The 20,519-nt window shown below is 41.5% G+C and overlaps 1 protein-coding gene and 1 pseudogene across 10 annotated transcripts in view; one reads left to right on the top strand and one right to left on the bottom strand.

The window, feature by feature from the left end:
• MAP7 (microtubule associated protein 7) overlaps nucleotides 1-20,519 on the bottom strand; it is a 211,308-nt gene that overhangs the window by 2,274 nt on the left and 188,515 nt on the right. For all 10 annotated transcript variants that reach the window (XM_025382724.1, XM_025382723.1, XM_025382719.1 and 7 more), the window contains 7 exons: nucleotides 18,178-18,430; nucleotides 16,680-16,851; nucleotides 16,371-16,472; nucleotides 15,635-15,685; nucleotides 15,480-15,537; nucleotides 12,041-12,143; nucleotides 835-1,058 (listed from right to left, as the gene is read on the bottom strand). In XM_025382724.1, coding sequence (XP_025238509.1) covers nucleotides 835-1,058; nucleotides 12,041-12,143; nucleotides 15,480-15,537; nucleotides 15,635-15,685; nucleotides 16,371-16,472; nucleotides 16,680-16,851; nucleotides 18,178-18,430 — 963 coding nt within the window. The remainder of the gene's footprint in view (nucleotides 1-834; nucleotides 1,059-12,040; nucleotides 12,144-15,479; nucleotides 15,538-15,634; nucleotides 15,686-16,370; nucleotides 16,473-16,679; nucleotides 16,852-18,177; nucleotides 18,431-20,519) is intronic.
• Nucleotides 18,878-20,519, top strand: part of LOC112622157 — a 2,318-nt pseudogene continuing 676 nt past the window's right edge.

Consider the following 20,519-nt stretch of genomic DNA (forward strand, 5'->3'; position numbering starts at 1 on the left):
AGTCATCTTCAGGGAAGAGAAGTCAACAAAATTGAAACAGGTTTGAAGAGACAGGGAGCGGAGATTATCCTGCTAATTCCTGAGACTGATGGGACTGTGCTGCTGAGCTGCTATGACCATTGAGTTAGTGATATTTGATATTACTCCTTCTTTCTTTGGGTCCTGATTGTTCTTTTTGCACAAAGACTTTAGGTCAAGTGTGGGTCAAAGAGACATTGTATAAGAAAGTCACAGGCAGTTTCAACAGCAACAAATCATTTAACAAGGAAAGATCCTTGGACTCAGTGTGATCCTATTCAGAGTACTGGTTTCATCACCTAAATTGTAACTACTCATCATGTCACATTTTAAAAAGACAATAATTTATTACTCAGGTTGCCAAACCCAAATAAGAGAAAAATGGTGGTAGTGTTCAAATATATGAAGACCTGAGAAAGATGGAAAAAACTCAAATCTTTCTCTAGTGGGCAGCACTAGGCCGGAATGGTCCATAAGTATGGGGAGGCAGCCTTGTCTTTCTACAAAGCATATTCTGACCATGCACGCTGTTGGGTAATGGGTGCTGCTCTGTGCAGAGAGGCTGATGGACACCCACTGGGTGCTGCAGACGGGATTTCTGCACTGACTGAGAGAATAGGAGAGGCCTTAGAAGTTGTCCAATCCAACTCAAAATTCAATTTCTATGAGCCAGGCACAATCTTTTCCACTGTGGCTTACTTGGTCCTTTGAAGAACAAAGTGTTACCACAATCATACTGTAGAAGGTCGCAGTTTGTGTCCTCCCGGGTGTCAGATATTTCTGATGACTACAGAAGGGAGTTGGAGGCAAGCTTACCTGCAGTCTGTTGTGTCTGAACACCATCTACCTGAGGCAGGGGCCCAAGTGTCCCTTCATCATCAAAGGCCAAAATTGGATTCAAAGGAATTTCTGGGCTCTCACTATTGGTGACATCTAATTTGGATGGTTTAGATCCAATGGGTAAGTTTATAATTTCTTCAAAATTTTCATTCTGAACAGTTACTCCATTTTCATTTGGTTGTTTTTCCAAATCGGGAGTGCTAAGGAATTTGAAAAATAAAAATAGAAATAAGTTAGTCTTAAAACTGGAAAACACATTATTAGGAAAACCAAAACGTTTTATAATGAATAATTTTATAAATTTACAATTTAAAAAATCAGACTGATAAGTCACACCATTACTAACAAAAAAAAATAAATTGTGGTGTATTTGTACCTTAAATTCTTATTTTAAAAAATCTAGGTCAGGCACAGTGGCTCATGCCTGTAATCCTAGCGCTTTGGGAGGCTGAGATGGGAGAACTGCTCAAGGCCAGGAATTCAAGACTAGCCTGGTAAACATAGCAAGACCCCCGTCTCTACAAAAGATAAAAAAATTAGCTGTGTGTGGTGGCACGCACCAGTAGTCCTAGCTATTCTGGTGGTTGAGGTGGGAAGATCGCTCAAGCTCAGAAGTTTGAGGCTTCACTGAGCTATGATGGCACGCCTGCATTCCAGCCTGGGCTATGGAGTAAGACCCTATCTCTAAACAACAACAAAAAAATTTTAAATCTGTTATTTTGTTATGAAAATTATCAAATAGAACAATTTATCAATTACAACAGATCATTAATAAAAACAAATCATCAGCAGCAGCAGTTCTACACATTTAATGATTTCTGCTGCAGGCATTTTTACATTTGTCTGATAAAGAGTACCACTTATGAAGACCTTTGCCTCAAAGATGAGGGGATTATAATTTGGAGAGGGGGAGTAAACGATTTGCACAAAGTCACACAACTACTGAGAGACAGTTGAGGCTGAATGCACAATCTCTTGATCTCTGGTCCTGTGTTTTTCTCATTAAGCCATTTCGCATACTTCCTAGATATTCCAGCCTCCTAAAGTCCTTGCATAATTTCATATATAAATTTTTGAAGACCAATCTTCTTATCTTTGCCCCTGAAATCTGCCTCTGACCTCATTTTGATCCTTATGAATTCATACTTAATATCTTGGATTTATTTTTGAGATATACTTAATTGGCCCCAAATACTTAATCTCCTACAGTTTGTCTCAGATTGTCACTCTCTCCAACCAAATTGGCAGCCCCTTATGTTATATGCTTATTATTATGCTTTACAACGTAGCCAAATAATGCCTATGCGTCAAATGAGTGCTAAACTAATTTTGCCATTCATTTCATTTCATTGCAGCAGTACACATATATGTGCAAGCTTCATAACTTGTTCAATGCTCAACAAATCACCTGTAGTCTCAGTAATACCAACTGCTTGAACATTGTTAGCAGGTCAGTTTGTCTTCTCAAATTGTAAAACAATGCTAATGTAAATCCAACCTTTCCATTGCGTTTTAAGACTTTGCTTTTTTTGCCCTATTGAACAGTTTACTTTCGTTTTTCTTTTTTGAGAAGGGTCTCACTCTGTTGCCATGGCTGGAATGCAGTGGTGCAATCTCAGCTCACTGCAACTTCTGCCTCCTGGGTTAAAGTGGTTCTTGTGTCTCAGCCTTCCGAATAGCTGGGACTACAGGGGAGCACCACCACGCCTAGCTAATTTTTGTATTTTTAGTAGAGACAGGGTTTCTTCGTGTTGGCCAGGATGGTCTCGAACTCCTGGCCTCAAGTGATCTGCCCCCATCGGCCTCCCAAAGTGCTGGGATTACAGCCATGAGCCACAGTGCCCAGTCAAAATAGTTTACTTTCTCTGCTGAGTGAGAATTATTGACTTTGTTGAACACATTCTAAAGCATTTCTGATTTGAATATTTATGTATTTTTTAAGTTATTAAACCTTCCTTTTTTATGGAAAAAATGAAGATGCCTGTCCTAAGTGTCTCACAAGGCATTGCAGAATACACTGAAAATATTATTTGTAAAATATTTATACAGAAATATTATACAGTATGATGATGCTTTTCTGCTATTTTGCCAAGGAAGGGGAGGCTACTAGGCATTATGAGTCTCCACAAGAGTACAGTCACACACATGTGCACATGCTGCCCCCCCAGTCACATGTGCACACACACACCTAACACCTACTGTTCTAAGTGCCTTGGCCGCCACACCCATCTTCCTGTTCTTGCCTAACACCAACAGCCTTTCTGTAACTAGGGAAATAATTGTGGTTCTTAATCTAGAGAGAATTTAAGTAGAAGTCCTGGCAAAGGATAAAGAACAGGACGTTATCTCCAGAGCCCCCTTTTCCTTGGCAACCTTAACCTGTCACCTTCCAGGCCTGCATGTACTAACAAGTCATAATGGCAATGGCTAACCCCAGAGTCGAGCCAGTAGCAGATTTCATTTCCCCTCCACCTGCCCATTCTAATTGTTGGCAATCACAGGGATAATTGTGCCATATGCATTGGATGACAAGTCATGAAATGTTCAGGGGACATCGGGACTGGTAGAAACTATAAACTGAAACTGAAGTACTGGGGTTAGGGATTATGGATCCGTGTGTCCAGTCAGGATAAGAGCACCAGCTTCTGAATTCCCTGCCTTCAGTTACCTTCTGAAGTCTGAAGACTGATGTAAGACTTTTGAAGACCGCACACTTTGCTCCAGTCCAGAATGTGTACAGGGAGGGGTTGCGACCTTGGCAAGAATCTGCAGTCCACACAGCTTATGGAAGCCAGAACCTTATCTTTTCTTGATATTTATTAATTATGTTAAAATAAGTAACTTTTAAATTAAAAGGGATACATCTCTTCCTATGTGAACAATAGGGGCTTGGGAATGTTACTTTTCCTTCAGGCCAAACTAAGAGCAATGATGAACTCAAGATTTGGAGAGAAAATGAACGGATCAAACACCAAAATTATCAAAAACTCCTTATTTAAAAAAAAGATGAACATTCTATGAAAAGACAGCTCCCATACGGCTATGAACAAACACAAAATGTCTTCTGGAGTATTAGGAGGGTAAGGCAGTAGCTGTATAGGCAGCAGAGCTTCTTAGCCTCTGGACTAGAGATTCTCAGCTAGGGGTGGAAGAACATCTCAGAATGACCTGAGAAACTGCAGATAACTTCCTCTGTTCCCATTCGGATATTCACCCCTGTGCTCCCCGACCTGTACTCACATGGATCTGTATCCTTTGTTTCCTGTTCCAAAGCAAGTTTCCTATCCATGAACAAGTATTTTCTTCAATTCTTGTGGAGCATCCTTCCACAAGTACTCTCTCTTAAGAACCAAATATGGCTTTTGAGTAAGAATGATCTGCTCAAGGGCATATATACTATTCATATATGTCATAAAGATATATTTCAAGTATTTTATAAACTTCATATATCTTACATAGGAAAATGTATATATTCATTTATAAAATTTTATAAAATCCATATATGTTATGAATATTTATTCATATATTTCTTTGAGACAGGGTCTCACTCTGTTGCCCAAGCTTGAGTGCAGTGGTGCAATCACGGCTTACTGCAGCTTCAATTCCTCAGGGCTCAGGCGATCCTCCCACCTCAGCCTCCCGTGTATCTGGGACTGCAGATGCATGCCACTGCTCTCGGCTGATCTTTGTATTTTTTGTAGAGATGGGATCTTGCCATGTTGCCAGCTGGCCTTGAACTCCTGGGCTCAAGTGATCTGCTTGCCTAGACCTGCTAAAGTGCTGGGATTACAGGTGTGAGCCACCACACTTGGCATATTCACATATTTCTTTACACCTTTAAAAGCTGGCCAGAATTGTGATAACTCAAACCCTCTTCCATTCTAACTAATGTCAGTGGGGAACCTGTCAGGGGGAAAGGAGATGGGCAAGAAAAATGGCTTTGGGGCAAAGGGGCCAGGCGTCTCACTCGGGAGTAAGGTGAGGAGTAGGGTTCAGGATACTTCTGGTACAGAGCTGCTCTATAACAAAGGATCTCAGTCCTAGCTGCTAGGAAAAGTAATGTTAGGGGGTTGCCATCCTCCTGGGGTGCTTCTAGACAGTTTGCTGACATATCTCGAGGTGGGTAGGGGCAAATGTAATTTAGTTCACAGCAATCATTTATTTACCAATGTATTAGGTACTAAAGACATTAGGAGAAGTGATACTTCTCTCTCAATCTGAATTAAAAGATAGTCATTCTGAGCAGTGGAGTTTTCTAGCAAAAACAAATTCTACCACTATACTTGCATGATCTGTCATGATGGATTTTCACAGAGTATCACGCACACCATGTTCTGTGGCAGGGACCCTGAGCGTTTCCATTAATCAGTGATTTAATTCACAGTGGCAAGCTGGAGGGATCGATAACTCTACTTGAGGTGCAGAGTAGGGTATTTAATAAAGATGCTGACTGATCACAAGGATCATGGAATGCTTCACTAAAAATAATGCACTGAGATGAAAACCAAAGGTTTCATAAGCATTTTAAGGTTGATTTGAAACTAGGAGTGAAAGGAAATATTGATGGATGTGATTTGTCATTTAAAATTTTTAACAGGATTTCAGATGTAAAACTGTTTAAAAACGTGAGTTTCCACTGCATCAAAGGCAATGCTTATTCATTGGGAATGGGAAGCTGTTTTGGGGATGGATATTAAAGACAAGAATAGGCTGGGTGTGGTGGCTCACGCCTGTAATCCCAGCACTTCAGGAGGCCAAGGTTGGAGGACTGCTTAAGGCTCTGGCCTTAAGGCTCTGGCCTGAACTGCTTAAGGCTCTGGCCAAGAATTTGAGGCTAGCCTGGGCAACATAGGGCAACATAGGGAGACCTCATCTCTATAAAAAATATATACTTTAAATTAGCTGGGTGTGTGGCTCACACCTGTAGTTCCAGCTACTCAGGAGGCTGGGGTGGGAGGATCATTTGAGCCGGGAGGTTGAGGCTGCAGTGAGCCATGCTCGTACCACTGCACTCCAGGCTTGGTGACAGAGCAAGACCCTGTTTCATAAAACAAAAATAAAACAAAATAAAGACGGGAATAAGCAAGCCCTTCTCTAGATGGAAGAGTGTAAGTGGCAGAGAGCCCCAGGGATCAGTGCTAGGGTTAGTTTTATAATAATCAGAAGACAAGCAGGATAAAATTTAAGTATGCAGATAATGTTTATTCTTGGAAATGCAAGTCATAAAAATAGGCCCTTGAGAACAACAGGGAAAATCATGAAATGAGTGACAAGGCAGGCAGTCTGTAAAAGCAGTGGATTTAGAAAACTGTCAGCTGAGCGATCCTTAAAAAATGGTGAATGATCAGTCACTAAGGAGGTTAAGACATCTTGGGATCACTGCAAACTATTCCTTGGTGATACTGACTCCTTGTGTTTTGATGGTTAAAAAAAAAAAATCCAATAAAATGCTAGGCAGGAAAAGATGGAATACCAGGAACAACCAAAAGCATTATTTTACATCACACTGCAGCTACACCTAGTGTACTGTGTGTTTTCTGGACACTGCATTCATTTTAGGAGGATAAAGATAATGATATGTAACATTTGTATAGTACAACATAGTTTTCAGAACTCCTTCACACACACCATTTCACTGAATCTCCCAATACTTTGTGTGGAAAGTATCTCCATGTCCAGATGAGAAAACTAAGGCTTAATTAAGTAGGTTAACCCCACAGTTGCTGAACTTCTCAAAGGTAAAACTAGGGATCCAGCCTGGAACTTTTGGTTCTGAAGTTCTTTTTCCTCAACCCCATATTCATGCTGAAGAATCTCTAAAGAAATATGAATAAAATATTCAAACAGCTGAAGAAGGAGTCTTTTAGAGATAAGGTAAATGTGTCAGTTATTGATTTACTGCCTCTCAGCTCCAAATTCAGCCATCATTCCTGTTCTGTGAAACTGGATCTGGGCCCGTTAAATAATGATCCTTCGCCAGTGCTGGAGAGACACGGCAGGAGAGTTTTGCTTCCTGGTTGGCGTGTGCTTGCTCTGCAGGCTTCGTTAGCATACATGCGCCTTTCCCAGTGCCTGGCTCCTGCAGTGCACAGTGGCCAGCAGCCTCCCCCCAGCGCCCCACTGGGGCAGATTCATGGTAGAGTGCTTCTGGGGAAACAGTCAACAGCTTTCCCAGGCACTCTAGAGGGTGGATCTCTGGCAAGTTCCGCTGGCAAGAAACCATAGCAACTTCTCTGGCGTCCAATGAGTAACAGTTATATCCTCTCTAACAAGGTCTGGATTACAGACCTGGGGGGTAAGGGATCTTTCTTCTTGGGTGCAACACTACGGTATGTGACTGCTCCTTGTATCTGCTATTCGTGTATATATATATATATATATATATATATATATATATATATATATATATATATATTTTTAACAGGGTCCCACTCTGTTGCCCAGGGTGGAGTGCAGTGGCATGATCACGGCTCACCATAGCCTCAACCTCCCGAGCTGAAGCCATCCTCCCACCTCGGCCTCCTAAGTAGATGGGACTATAGGCATACACCACTGCGCCTGGCTAACTTTTTGTTTTTTAGTACAGATGGGATTTTGCCATGTTGCTCAGGCTGGTCTCCAACTGGGCTCAAGTGATCCACCCGCCTCAGCCTCCGGGATCATAGGTGTGAGCCACGACACCAGGCTCCTATATTCTTTAGAATTTCCTTTCTTTTTTCCCTATCGTTCCCACAAGTTCTCTTTATTTCTTATAAGCCAAACCAAAATTATAGTTACTCCATCCTACTTACTCCAATCATAATGATAGTTATTCTTTAAATTTTCTCTGGTTTAAATCTGTTTTTTTTTTTTTCCTTCTGATTAGACCCTGACTGATACAGTAAACATAAGAGGAGTATTCAGCTTATAAAATAAGAGTAGACAGGGAATAGAAGTAAAACCCATATAACTATGAAGGGTATGGAAACTATGAACAATGACATTCTCTAAAGCCTAATTTATGATAACTATGGGTCCTAACCTTGAAACTGCAAAGAGCAGCTATAAGAGAAATAAAAGTACTTCTTTACATCCTTCTTTTCTTGTACTTGCTGCTCTAAGATGTAACACAAGGCAAAAATACAGATTGTTTCAAGACCGATCTAGATGAATTCAAGGATGACAAATTTAAAAATTATTAAGGGAAGCAGAATTTCTTAGGCTACATATCACAAACTGTGTGTCACATAATGGGAACCAAACTTAACATCACATTAAACATTTCCTACAGGTCAGTGTCATTCAGAAACGTGCTGTTTCTCAAACTGGGATCCTGTTCTTTACATGATTTTTAAAAATTTGTTTTCACCCAGGTAATTTTAAAAAAATAATATACAGTCTGATCATCTGTCCGACTGATTATCACAAAGCTGACTTTTGCTACATAATTTCAGTGCTCCATTTTCAGGTGTATTTCAAAGCATACTGATATCAGGTAGCACCAGCTTATTTGACAAGGGCTAATGACATGAACCAGTTGAACTGCTAAATAAATATGCCAGTGCCATATAAAAACCAAGTATCATCATGGCACTCTGTATTAAAAAGAGGTTAGGGGTTTTAAAGCAGTTCAGAGAGAAGCAGTGAGTGAAATGAATCATGGTTATCCCTAATGCAAAAGGGATCAATCAGTACCACGTGTGTATTACCCACTTATTTCAGAAAAACATCATTCTTCACAATAATTTCACTGATCTTGATTTTATAGCTTTATTTTTTTGAGACAGGGTCTTACTCTGTCACTCAGGTTGGAGTGCAGTGTTCTGATTAAGGCTCGCTGCAGCTTTGACCTCCCCGGCTCTAGCGAACTTCCCCTCTCAGCCCCCCAAGTAGCTGGGACTACAGTTGTGTGCCACCATGACCAGCTAATTTTTGTATTTTTTTAGAGAAGGGGTTTCACCATGTTCCCCAGGCTGGTCTTAAACTCCTGAACTCAAGCGATCTGCCCACCTTGGCCTCCCAGAGTGCTGGGATTACAGGCGTGAGCCACCATGCCTGGCCGGTATTTAGTATTTGAGGGGCCAAAGCATTTAAGTGGCTACTGCAAACATCCAGGGACTTGGTCAGTGGGGGTGCCCTAGAAATGGAAATCAAGGGATAGAAGGGTAACATTGTGGGGGAAGGTTTAAAATGGTTTTATTATTTACATAAATTTGTGATTTGCTGTTTTGGTTTTATAAATGAACAAGGGCTACAGAAATTTTAAACCTAAATTTATATTTGTAAAAATAATACAAGTAACTCTGGGAATCTACTATATATATATATCTACTACATATATTAAAAAAATATATATCTACTATATATATAAAAATATATATCTACAATATATCAACATATAGATATAAAATATATATATCTACTATATGTAAAAATAAATTTCCTTTATATAAATTGCTTTAAATTCCTATAAATATATATAAATTTCCATTAAAGGAAATACATATCAACTATATATAAAAATACATTTCGTTTATATAAATTCCTTTAAATTCCTATAAATACAAATTTCCTTTAAAGGAAACATATGTATAGTAATATATGTATAGTATATACATATATTTCCTTTAAAGGAAACATATATATAGCAGATATATATAAAAAGATATATAGCAGATATATATAAAAATATATAGCAGATATATATATATATATATATTTTTTTTTTTTTTCCTTTAAAGGAGAGACACTCTGGAGTAGATGGCCAATGGATTTCATATTAGGCTTATTCTTTTTTTTTTTTTTTTTGGAGACGGAGTCTCGCTCTGTCGTCCAGACTGGAGTGCAGTGTCGCGATCTTGGCTCACTGCAAGCTCCATCTCCCGGGTTCACACCATTCTCCTGCCTCAGCCTCCCGCGTAGCTGGGACTACTGGCACCCGCCACCAAGCCGGGCTAATTTTTTTTGTATTTTTTAGTGGAGACGGGGTTTCACCGTGTTGGCCTGGATGGTCTGGATCTCCTGACTTCGTGATCCACCCGCCTCGGCCTCCCAAAGTGCTGGGATTACAGGCGTGAGCCACCGCACCCGGCCAGGCTTATTCTTACATTCTGATGTTTATGTCTGATGCTTATCTGGACCTGCATGTATTCTCAGGCGAAAGTAGAAAAAGGCTATGCTTATGTTTCTTCTAATGGTTTGACAGGGATCATCTTACATATATGACAAAGGACAATTTATTTGTTGGGTAGAGATGGATGACACCAGTAAGTTCATTTTGGTTTCATTACAAACTGTTGTTTTTCTGTGTGTGGAAAAGGCTAAAATATAATAGGATTTTATTATCTGTATCAAATATAGTAAAATTATTTTTCAGGTTCATATATAATGATTGATTGCTTGGTGATATTAACTACTGAAGAGAGTCAAATTATGCATAAATTTAACTTTACAGATCAGATAACATCATCAGTGGCTTAAGACGCTATGGTAGGCCAGGTATGATGGCTCATGCCTGTAATCCCAGCACTTTGGGAGGCCAAGACGAGTGGATCACTTGAGGTCAGGAGGTCAAGACCAGCCTGGCCAACATGATAAAACCTGTCTCTACTAAAAATACAAAAATTAGCTGGGTGTGTCTCCTCGAACCCAGGAGGTGGAGGTTGCAGTGAGCCAAGATAACACCACTGCATCCAGCCTGGGCAACCGAGTGAGAATCTGTTTCAAAAAAAATAAATAAATAAAAGAAACTATGGTAGGCATTGTCTGTTCCCCATAATAATGGGATTTTCTCTGTGGTATCTTTTACTCTTTTTTTTTTTTTTTTTAAAGAAATCTCTGAAGTCAATGAATTGAACATAATAAATTATAGGGAATGAATTTAAAAAAAACTAATTAAAACTAAGAAAAAAATACCATTTAATATAGATCTTAGGTAATTACGACAGTAAAGTTATTCAACATAATTGGAAATGAATTATTAAGATCCCTCAGGGTATTCTCTTTGGTAGTACAGTAGGCAAAAAATAAATAAAAATTCCACTATCTCAGAACGATATCACCACAATAGTAGGGTGACTTACCTTTTAATTGCTGCCCACTACATTATAAAATGTTATGTAGCGTCTGTGTTTTTGTACTTATCTTGGCCAAAAGCCACGAAACAATTATGTGTTTTTAGATTAAGAAAATAATTTGAGGACCTTCAATTGTCTGTTGGTAGCAAAGACTGGCACTAAAGACAGGAAGACTCACACATTAAGTAGATTTCCCAAATTTAAAAAGTCATAGCTAAATTTTTTTGAACATTATTAAAAGTATTTCTGCAAGTTCTCTCTGATTGAATTTTTAGGCACAGGCTATGATTACCCTTATTTTTCATTTTTGAAAATGTTCATAAGATGCTGTTGATATAATTACAAGGAAAGAGAAAGGCAATCTTTCTTAAATCCACACTCCTTTCTAGGCTGTTGTTAGCAGTTGTCTGGTTCTTCAATAAGAAGCTCTGTTATTAATAATATAAGAAGTCTGACATCTACATGACTTCTATATGGAACAAACATGTAAGTCACTGTAATATTATGCATGGCTAAAATGCAACTGTTATATACCATTAAAGAATGTGGATATGGTTCAGATCGGGCTAAATATATACAAATAAAACTAACCGATTATTACTGGTTTTTTGTTTTGTTTTTTGAGACAGGGTCTCACTCTGTTACCCAGGCTGGACTGCAGCAGCAGGAGTTTGGCTCACTGCATCCTTGACCTCCTGGGCTCATGCAATCTTCCTAACTCAGCCTCCCAAGGTGGGACTACAAGCACACACTATCACGTCTGGCTAGTTTTTCTATTTTTTTGCAGAGATGGTGTTCTGCTATGTTGCCCAGGCTGGTCTAGAACTCTCAGCCTTAAGTAATCCTCCCTTCCTGGCCTCCCAAAGTGTTGGGATTACAGGAGTGAGCCCTGCACTTGGCCACTTGCAATATTCTTGGAACAGTCACAGTAAAACCTCACCAACACATTTAATGACTCAGGAAAAAATATATTTCCACTTTCTTGGAGTACAGAATTACTAGCTCAACCAAAAATCAATGAAGTCCCCCAAAATAATAAATCTTAATGTTAAGACTTTGAAATTCTGCTGGAGCTGGTGGGTAAAAACGATAATGTTTTACTTCAGCGAATGTCAGTGAAAACTCACCTCTCCACTGTCACTTTTGATTGGTGTGAGGTAACCACATGTGGGCTGCCTACCGGCTCTCCATTTCCCGGAGCGTTTGTCGTACATGGAAGTGCAGATACCTCTGGGCATAGCAAAGGAGATAGAACAAAGGGTTATGAACGTTCTTTTATCAGACCTAACCTCCAAGAGCCAGAATGTCTTGATTTATGTCCTGGCTCTGCTACTTACCATTTGGGAGACCTCGGGCACATCACTTAAACTCTTTGTGCCTTAGTTTCCTCATTAGTAATAGTACCTACTTAATAGGCTGTTAGAATTAAATGGATTAATATTAATACATGTAAAGGACTTAGAACAGTGCCTGGCACGTTGGAAGGGCTAAAATAAGTATTATTATCTTTCCTTGCACTAAAGTTACAGAAAGTATGTAATATTGAAACCAAAGCAACTGGTAAAGATAGCAGTAAGCTGACTTGATCAAGCTGATACTGAATATCTTTATGAAGGATTCAGAGCAAATCACCATGGAACACCATAAGTGTTAAAAATATTTTTTTTTTTTTTTTTTTTTTAGACGGAGTCTCACTCTGTCGCCCAGGCTGGAGTGCAGTGGCCGGATCTCAGCTCACTGCAAGCTCCGCCTCCTGGGTTCACGCCATTCTCCTGCCTCAGCCTCCCCAGTAGCTGGGACTACAGGCGCCCACCACCTCGCCCGGCTAATTTTTTGTATTTTTTAGTAGAAACGGGGTTTCACCGTGTTAGCCAGCATGGTCTCGATCTCCTGACCTCGTGATCCGCCCGTCTCGGCCTCCCAAAGTGCTGGGATTACAGGCTTGAGCCACTGCGCCCGGCCTTAAAAATATTTTTGAAAACTCAGTTTAGTCCTATGCACACTTAGAATGATGAGGATTTCACAAATGGAAGGCAGTGTACTATACCTAACCATTCCACCTCATTATTCAAAGCTTAATGTTGCAGCCCACTTTAAGCTAACAGTATTGATGACTGCCTCTAAAATACAGGACAGGGTTACTTGTAAACCTTTATACAGGCCGGAGTTTCAGATATATCTGCGGTAGATTATGGTTTCAGCTTGATGTGGGGGAATAACTGAAATAATTCCTACCCCTCACCCCCTCGTCCCCTGGTTTTTTTTGAGAAAGGGTCTCATTCTGTCACCCAGGCTGCAGTGCAGTGGTGTGATCATGGCTCACTACAGCCTCGACCTCCTGGGCTTAGGCAATCCTCCTGTTTCAGCCTCCCAAGTAGCTGGAACCACAAGTGCATGCCAACATGCCCAGCTAATTAAAAAAAAATTATTTGTAAAGACAGGGTCCTTGCTATGTTGCCCAGTCTTGAACTCCTGGGCTCAAATGATCCTCCTGCCTCAGCCTCCCAAAGTGTTGGGATTATAGGTGTGAGCTACCTCACGCCTGAAATAATTCCAAGACAGTGTTATTTTACAACCTGGCACAAATTCAGTAAAGCTGCCAGAGGTACAAGAGATCTCATAACTAACGCAGAAAGGTAAGTGATAATTTCAAACTTGCCCAAATTTGCAAAGCTGGTGACAGGCAGCCCCTGAGAAAACATCTGACAGATCTGTAAACTCGCCTGCTTGCTTACCCACCTCAGAATTCTCTTTGTAGCACTGGTAACACCAGTCAGCCCTCAATCAGATGTGGGACTGGGAGAAGGTGAATATTTGTTAGGCACAGTTAATCCTCAAGCCTCCTTTTAGCAGTTTTAACTCGAATCAAATTTATGTGAGTGTTGACAAACACAGCTATGCCAATCAGTAAGTTTCACCTTCCCTCTTGCCTTTGTTCATTCTTGGATTGATTTACAAAGAATACTGAAAGAATAGATAAGGAAACGGCAGGAAGAGGGAAAATGAAAACAAACCAACAAGGAGACTGGCCAGGCACCAACTACAGCATTAGCCCCTCAAATAATCCTGAGCTGGTGCAACTTACAGCCTAAATTGATCACTCTAACAACTCACTGGATACTATGCCTGCTTACAGCCTGTGTCTATTACAATATTCTTGAAGACAGCCTGTTAAAAATGCAATGGGGTTATAATATACAACCATTAGGACTATTCTCCAAACATACACATACATACATTAGGGCATCTTTAAAAGAGCATGAAAACTCCACTATAAAGGAATTATGACATACAGAACCAAAATAGCTTCTATTGAAATAAAACTAAGTCCCAAAATACCAACAATACTTTACATTTGAAAATCCTTAATGTTTATAGGCAATGTTCTGTCACATAAACCACTGGATTTGATCTTTGAGCCAAAGGTATTCCAGCCTTTGCTTTTGTTTGTAAACAGAAAAAGAAAACTGCAGTACCTCTGGTCTTTTCTTTTCATTTTGATATCACACATGAGGAAAGAGGAAGACAATGATGAGCTATCTACTAACCACATGCATGTACAATCATGAAGACCATGAGGGATCACTGAAGGAGCAGAACCAGGAGCTGGGGGACCTGGGCCCCAGCTGGATGAGCCTGGCCTGTCATTGGCCCTGAGTGCCCCTGTAGGTAGAGGGACCTTGCCTATTTGTTCACACTGAATCCCAGCCCTATGACACGGCCTGGCACATAGAAGAGCTTCAAAAATGCTTGTTGACTCGAAGACAAAGCAAAGTAACCACTTCACAAGGCAGCAGTAGGAATTATGTATGAAAGATGTACCTGATACAAAAAGGGCACTTATTATTCATCTAATCTGAGTACTAAGGTTAATTTCACTTTTATTTAAAATACATTTGACTTATAATCTCCAAAAAAAAATCAATAATCTCTTTCCAAAGCCGATGGCATATAAGTAACTCTAATGAAATTTCAAGATCACTGTATATGTACGGAAATATCACTACGTACCCCAAGAATATATACAGCTATTATTTGTCAATTAAAAAATAATAATTTCAACAAATTTTTAACTTTATTTTGAAGTCAGATCGAACAGGAATAACATTTAAATCCTTTTTCTGAGAACTGCCTATAATATAAGTTGTCAAATGTGTAAATTTAAAGTCCTTTCTTAAGAGGAAATATAAATATATACTACTTGAGCAGATAGTACGTGATAAATGAAATTTAGTTTTTAAACTCAAAGGAAATTCTTCTAAAAGTATGTGTGTATACACATATATGTATTAAGTATATATACATATATGCATAAATATGTATTACATAAGATGATTTAAAATATCAAGCGACCCATTAGAGTATAAACCAATGTGAAAAGTATCTGGCAGAAACACTAGATAGTTTTACATGAGAGGAAGGACTCGATGACAGACCCTTAAGGGTCTGTGAGTCTGTAAGTACTGAAAATTTTTTCCCTCCATCAATTCCTGAATATCTTCACCCCTGGAGAGTCATTTCAAACATTTTATATATAAATTGATTTGAGTTAATTGACAGAAATACCTGTTCCTCCGGTGAGAGTTCCCTTGGCTATATCGCCATTTCTCTGATCACTGGTTTTCTACCAAGAAGAAAAAAAGAGGACTTTTAAAAATTGGAGTTATAAGTGAAAATGAAAAAAGCATACAAAAATAGTCAGAAAACGGCCATGTCAATACCTTATCTGTAGCTTCTGTCCTCCTGGTTCTTTTCATAATCTCCTCAAGTCGCTATAGGAAAGGAAGAATTGAGCAAGAAGATCAGACACAGAAAAAAAGCCAGCCTGGCACATTTAACTGATGAAATAAATAGATTATTTAAAACGGTCTGTTATTTTGGAAAAATACAATATACACCTTTTTTTATTATTATTATTTTTTTGAGATGGAGTCTTGCCCCGTCGCCCAGGCTGGAGTGCCCTGTGGCAAGCTCTCAGTTCACTGCAGCCTCCGCCTCCTGGGCGCAAGCGATTCTGCTGCCTCAGCCTCCCAAGTAGCTGGGATCACAGGTGTCCACCACCGCGCCTAGCTAATTTTTGTATTTTTAGTAAAGACAGGGTTTCACCATGTTGGCCAGGCTGGTCTCGAACTCCTGACTTCAGTGATCCGCCTGCCGTGGCCTCCCAAAGTGCTGGGATTACAGACGTGAGCCACCTGCCCAGCCGTGCTGCTTTGTCTTAATTGGAGTTATCCAAGAAAGTTGGACTGCCTTAAGCTATATGAAGTGGAATTAACTGCTTTTTGGTGAGAGCTAAAACACTGAGAGAGATCTCTTTGCAGGAGACTGTTATCACTGAGGGGGCTACTAGTTTATGTGGCGAGGGTAGAAGGCGTGTTTTCCAACGGCCAGGGCTAGTCTCTGGGTCTTAGAGGGTGCAAGTTCGCGCCCCGAGCCTCTGTGCTAAGACGCAGCTACCTTCTTTCTCTCCAAGCGCTCCAGCTCTTCTCTCTGGAAATGCTTCTCTCGTTCTTGCCGGGCTCTCTCTGCTTCTTCACGAACGCGAGCTTCTTCTTCTTTCTGAAAACAGAAGGTCGGCGTCTGCCTCTGACAAAGAGGCGGGTTGCCCAGATCTCCCAGGGGGCGCCCGGAGGTGGGGGCGAGGTGGGGATGGAGGAAGTGTGGAAGCGGGAGCACTGGCAGTCTAGTCCGCACCCTCCTCTGCCCGGCTGGGTCGTCTCCCTGCGGGATAGGGACGGGGAGGGGAGGGGCGGGGTGCAGCCGCACCTGCCTCTGGGCGCGCTCCGCCTCCTCCCGCTCGCGCAGCGCCCGCTCCTCCGTCTGCCGCCGCAGCTGCTCCTCCTTCTCCCGGGCCTGCTCGGCTTCCAGCCGGCGCGACTCCTCCTCACGGCGAGTCCTCTCTTCAGCCACCCGTTGAGCCAATTCCTCTCTCTTTTGTCTGGAAAAAGACAACACAAAAACAAACCCAAAGACACCTGAGGAGAAATCTTTGAAACGAGGCCTGCGTCGGTGATTCTGTAGGGCGGGTCCTTCAGATGTCCAGTAGAAAAATCCCCACTGGATGCCTTCAGCACTGTTAAGGGACAAAACGCGAAGCCACCCTTAGTCTTCCTCCCCCCTTGCCAGCTGCATTGCAGTCCGTGCTAAACAGAAGCAACATGTAACCACCAGTATCTTGGGGAGGGCTGGCTTTTTGGAAGGAATTTAACTATTTTTAAAGGCTCTGGTTTGTTTAATTCAAATAATGTGACTTCTTAGTATTGAATTTGAAGCACCCCCGTCAAAGGAAATCTTTGTAAATAAATAAGGGTCATAGTGTTCTGTCACTGGACAGGAGGAAGACAGCCACGTAAGCTCCCTGTTGGAGCCAAGGGCAGGGCATGGCCAAGATGGCGGCCCAGCGGGGGCATGAGATCCTTCCCCAGGGTACAGTTGTGTTCGTCTGAAGAACAATTATATTGACATTAGTCTTATTAGGCCCAGAAGATGACCAATTGAACAAACTGTCTGGGATACTGCCTGGCAGGCAATCACGGGGCATGTCAAGATCCCACCTGGCTACCCTCTGAGAGGAGATTTATCTGGAAAGGAGAAAACATGAACCCTTATTATGCTGCCTTAATGTGATAATTACAAAGACAAAGCGGAAACCTGGAGATTGGAGATGTGTTAAGTAAAAAAGCAGACTGTACAACTGTACCTCTGCTGTGGTTATAATTATGTAAATATGTATATGTATATATATGTATACACACACTCCCATACTGTTGAGAAACTAGAAAGGACCACCCAAAATGTACACAATTACTGAAAATTGATATGATTATGGATTTTTTCTTTAAACCTTTCTCCATCAATGTTGTTGCACTGACATTAAAATAAGAAAACATGGCTGGGAATGGTGGCTCATGCCTGTAATCTCAGCACTTTGGGAGGTTCGGGTGGGAGGATCCCTTGAGCCCAAGAGTTTGAGACCAGCCTGGACAATATAGTGACACACCATTTCTATTTTAAAAAAAAAGAAAACAAGAAGAAAGAAGATGAAGAAAAAGAAGAAGAAAGAAGAAGAAGAAGAAGAAAAATGTGATTTAAAAAACAAACCACTTAGTAGTCACAGGAAAAATAGGTAACAGTAATCCTGAAAGAACTAATCCATTCACTTTCATCAGTATTATCACCTCCTGCCTCTCAGAGGGGTGTTGGGTTAATCCAAGTGTCACTGACATCACTGACACCATGGTGTGGAGCAATGTCTCCCCTTTACCTTTCAAGTTCTTCTTGCTCCTTCCTCTCCCTTTCTTCCTTTTCTCTCTGCTCTCGGGCCAGCCGCCTCTTCTCAGCTAGCAGCCTTGTGGCCTCCTCTGGGTTGGTGGTACCTGCAGAAGTCTTAGGAGAAGCACTGGCAATCACAGTGGATGATGGGGCTGAGACCATGGCTGGGGTGGGGACCGGGGCTGGAGCTGGGGCCGAGGCTGGAGCTGGGGCCGTGACTGGAACTGGGGCCGTGGCTGGAGCAGCTGCACAAACAGGTACAAGGAGAAAACCAATTGGAAACAAAATCCAAAGAACAAAATCAAAACTAGCATTCCCCACATCCAAGGCCTAGAATTTACCATTATAAAAGAAAAGGGAATGTTTATTACTGTGTGTTCTCACGGTTTCACTGTGTTCTATCTGTAACCAAGCAACAGATAAAAAAATCAGTATGTGTAAGTGAGACATCCAACAAAGCTAATACTCTGTCACCAAGTCTTATTTTTTATACCAGTTAAATCAGTTAACATATATTGAATGTGTACAGAGCCTCATGTTAGTCTGTGGGGAGTTATACACTGAGCAAAAAGAAGATGAGATCATCCATTTGTCTTTTATTGCATTTGAAAATTCCTACTCTTTGGTAACCATTCATTACTAGAGCAGCATCCTCAGCATCCATGCCATGAGTCCAGATTCAGACTGGGAAGATGACACCCTATGAAGAGGACCCTTTTGTCTCCCCGGAGCTGTCTCTAGGTCTGAGATGGGAGGAGCTCAGGGCCTCTTTGGGAGCTGGTGCTCATTCTGCTTAGATATCCCAGGCTGCCAAGATGCAAGATGGGAGCAGAAGTTCTCTAGTCTTACTCAGATTTATGAAGATGACCTAGAGAGCTGGTGCCCCAGAAGCCCCACACAGGCACTCACAATTCGGCAACACAGTGAGCAAGGCACCAGCAAGTGCAAGCTCTGGCCCCTGGCTGCTCCAGCCCCTCCTTTCGAGAGTCACATTTCTACGTCTGCTCCCACAGACTTTTCTCGGCCATCATGATGCTCTATAGCCCTTCTTTCCTTCCTTTTTCCATGGAAACAAACACTGGACTTCTCCTTTTTCTAACATTTTCACCTGTTTTGAATCATCTTTCTTTGCCCCACCCTCTATCTTCAAATTCAGTCTTAAGTAGAACACTTTTGAATGAAGACAATTCTCAACTAGAAATATTGAATTCCCAGCTCCAGGTGGTTTTAAATTTCTAAATAGCATCTGGTTAGGCTGGCAGAGGTGAGAACCAGTGGGCCTTCTGGAAAAAATTCTGACTTTATCAAGCACACAGGCTATGCCAGGGGTCCTTAAACTCCAGAATTCACAGGAATAGCATTGCCAGATTTAACTGGCCACCCTGTGTTCTATCTGGCAACCATGTTTAGGAGTCAACTGACAAGCTTAGTGTCTTTCAAGTCCTCATATCCACCACTACATATTCTGACTTAGTAAGTCTGAGGTAAAGTCAAGGGTCTGTATGTCAAAACATTATAGATGTGGTGGTTTAAAAATATTTCCAGTTTTCCTCAGCTGCTGCCAAGCTGCACTCAGTCCCTCTGAGGAATCTAGGGCCATGCTGAAGTGGGACCCTCACTCCATCTGGCAACTAGCACCTTGCTGGGCAGTGCCAGCCCCACGGCCTCTGTTTCTGAGCTCGCCTGCATTGTGCATGAGGCTTGACCTTCATTCTGCATGAGGGTGAGGTGATCGTCAAGGAGGATAAGATCAATGCCCTCATTAAAGTAGCTGGTGTAAATGTTGAACCTTTTTGGACTGGCTTGTTTTCAAAAGCCCTGGCCAATGTTGACATGCGGAGCCTCATCTGCAATGGAGGAGCTTGTGGACCTGCACCAGCAGGAGGTCCTGCCTCCTCCACCAATGCTGTTCCAGCTGAGGAGAAGAAACAGAAGCAAAGAAAAGAGAGTCTGAGGAGCCCGAGGAGGCTATGGGCTTTGGTCTTTTTGACTAAACCTCTTTTGTAACAAGTTCAATAAAAAGCTGAACTCTTAAATTCTTCGAAAACTCTACGGTGGCTCAAGCCTGTAATCCCAGCACTTTGGGAGGCCGAGACGGGCGGATCATGAGGTCAGGAGATCGAGACCATCCTGGCTAACACGGTGAAACCCTGTCTCTACTAAGAAATACAAAAAAATAGCCGGGCGAGGTGGCGGGCGCCTGTAGTCCCAGCTACTCGGGAGGCTGAGGCAGGAGAATGGCGTAAACCCGGGAGGCGGAGCTTGCTGTGAGCTGAGATCCGGCCACTGCACTCCAGCCTGGGCGACAGAGCGAGACTCCGTCTCAAAAAAAAA

The sequence above is a fragment of the Theropithecus gelada genome, chromosome 4, assembly GCF_003255815.1.
Source record: "Theropithecus gelada isolate Dixy chromosome 4, Tgel_1.0, whole genome shotgun sequence".
Classification (NCBI taxonomy): Eukaryota; Metazoa; Chordata; class Mammalia; order Primates; family Cercopithecidae; genus Theropithecus; species Theropithecus gelada.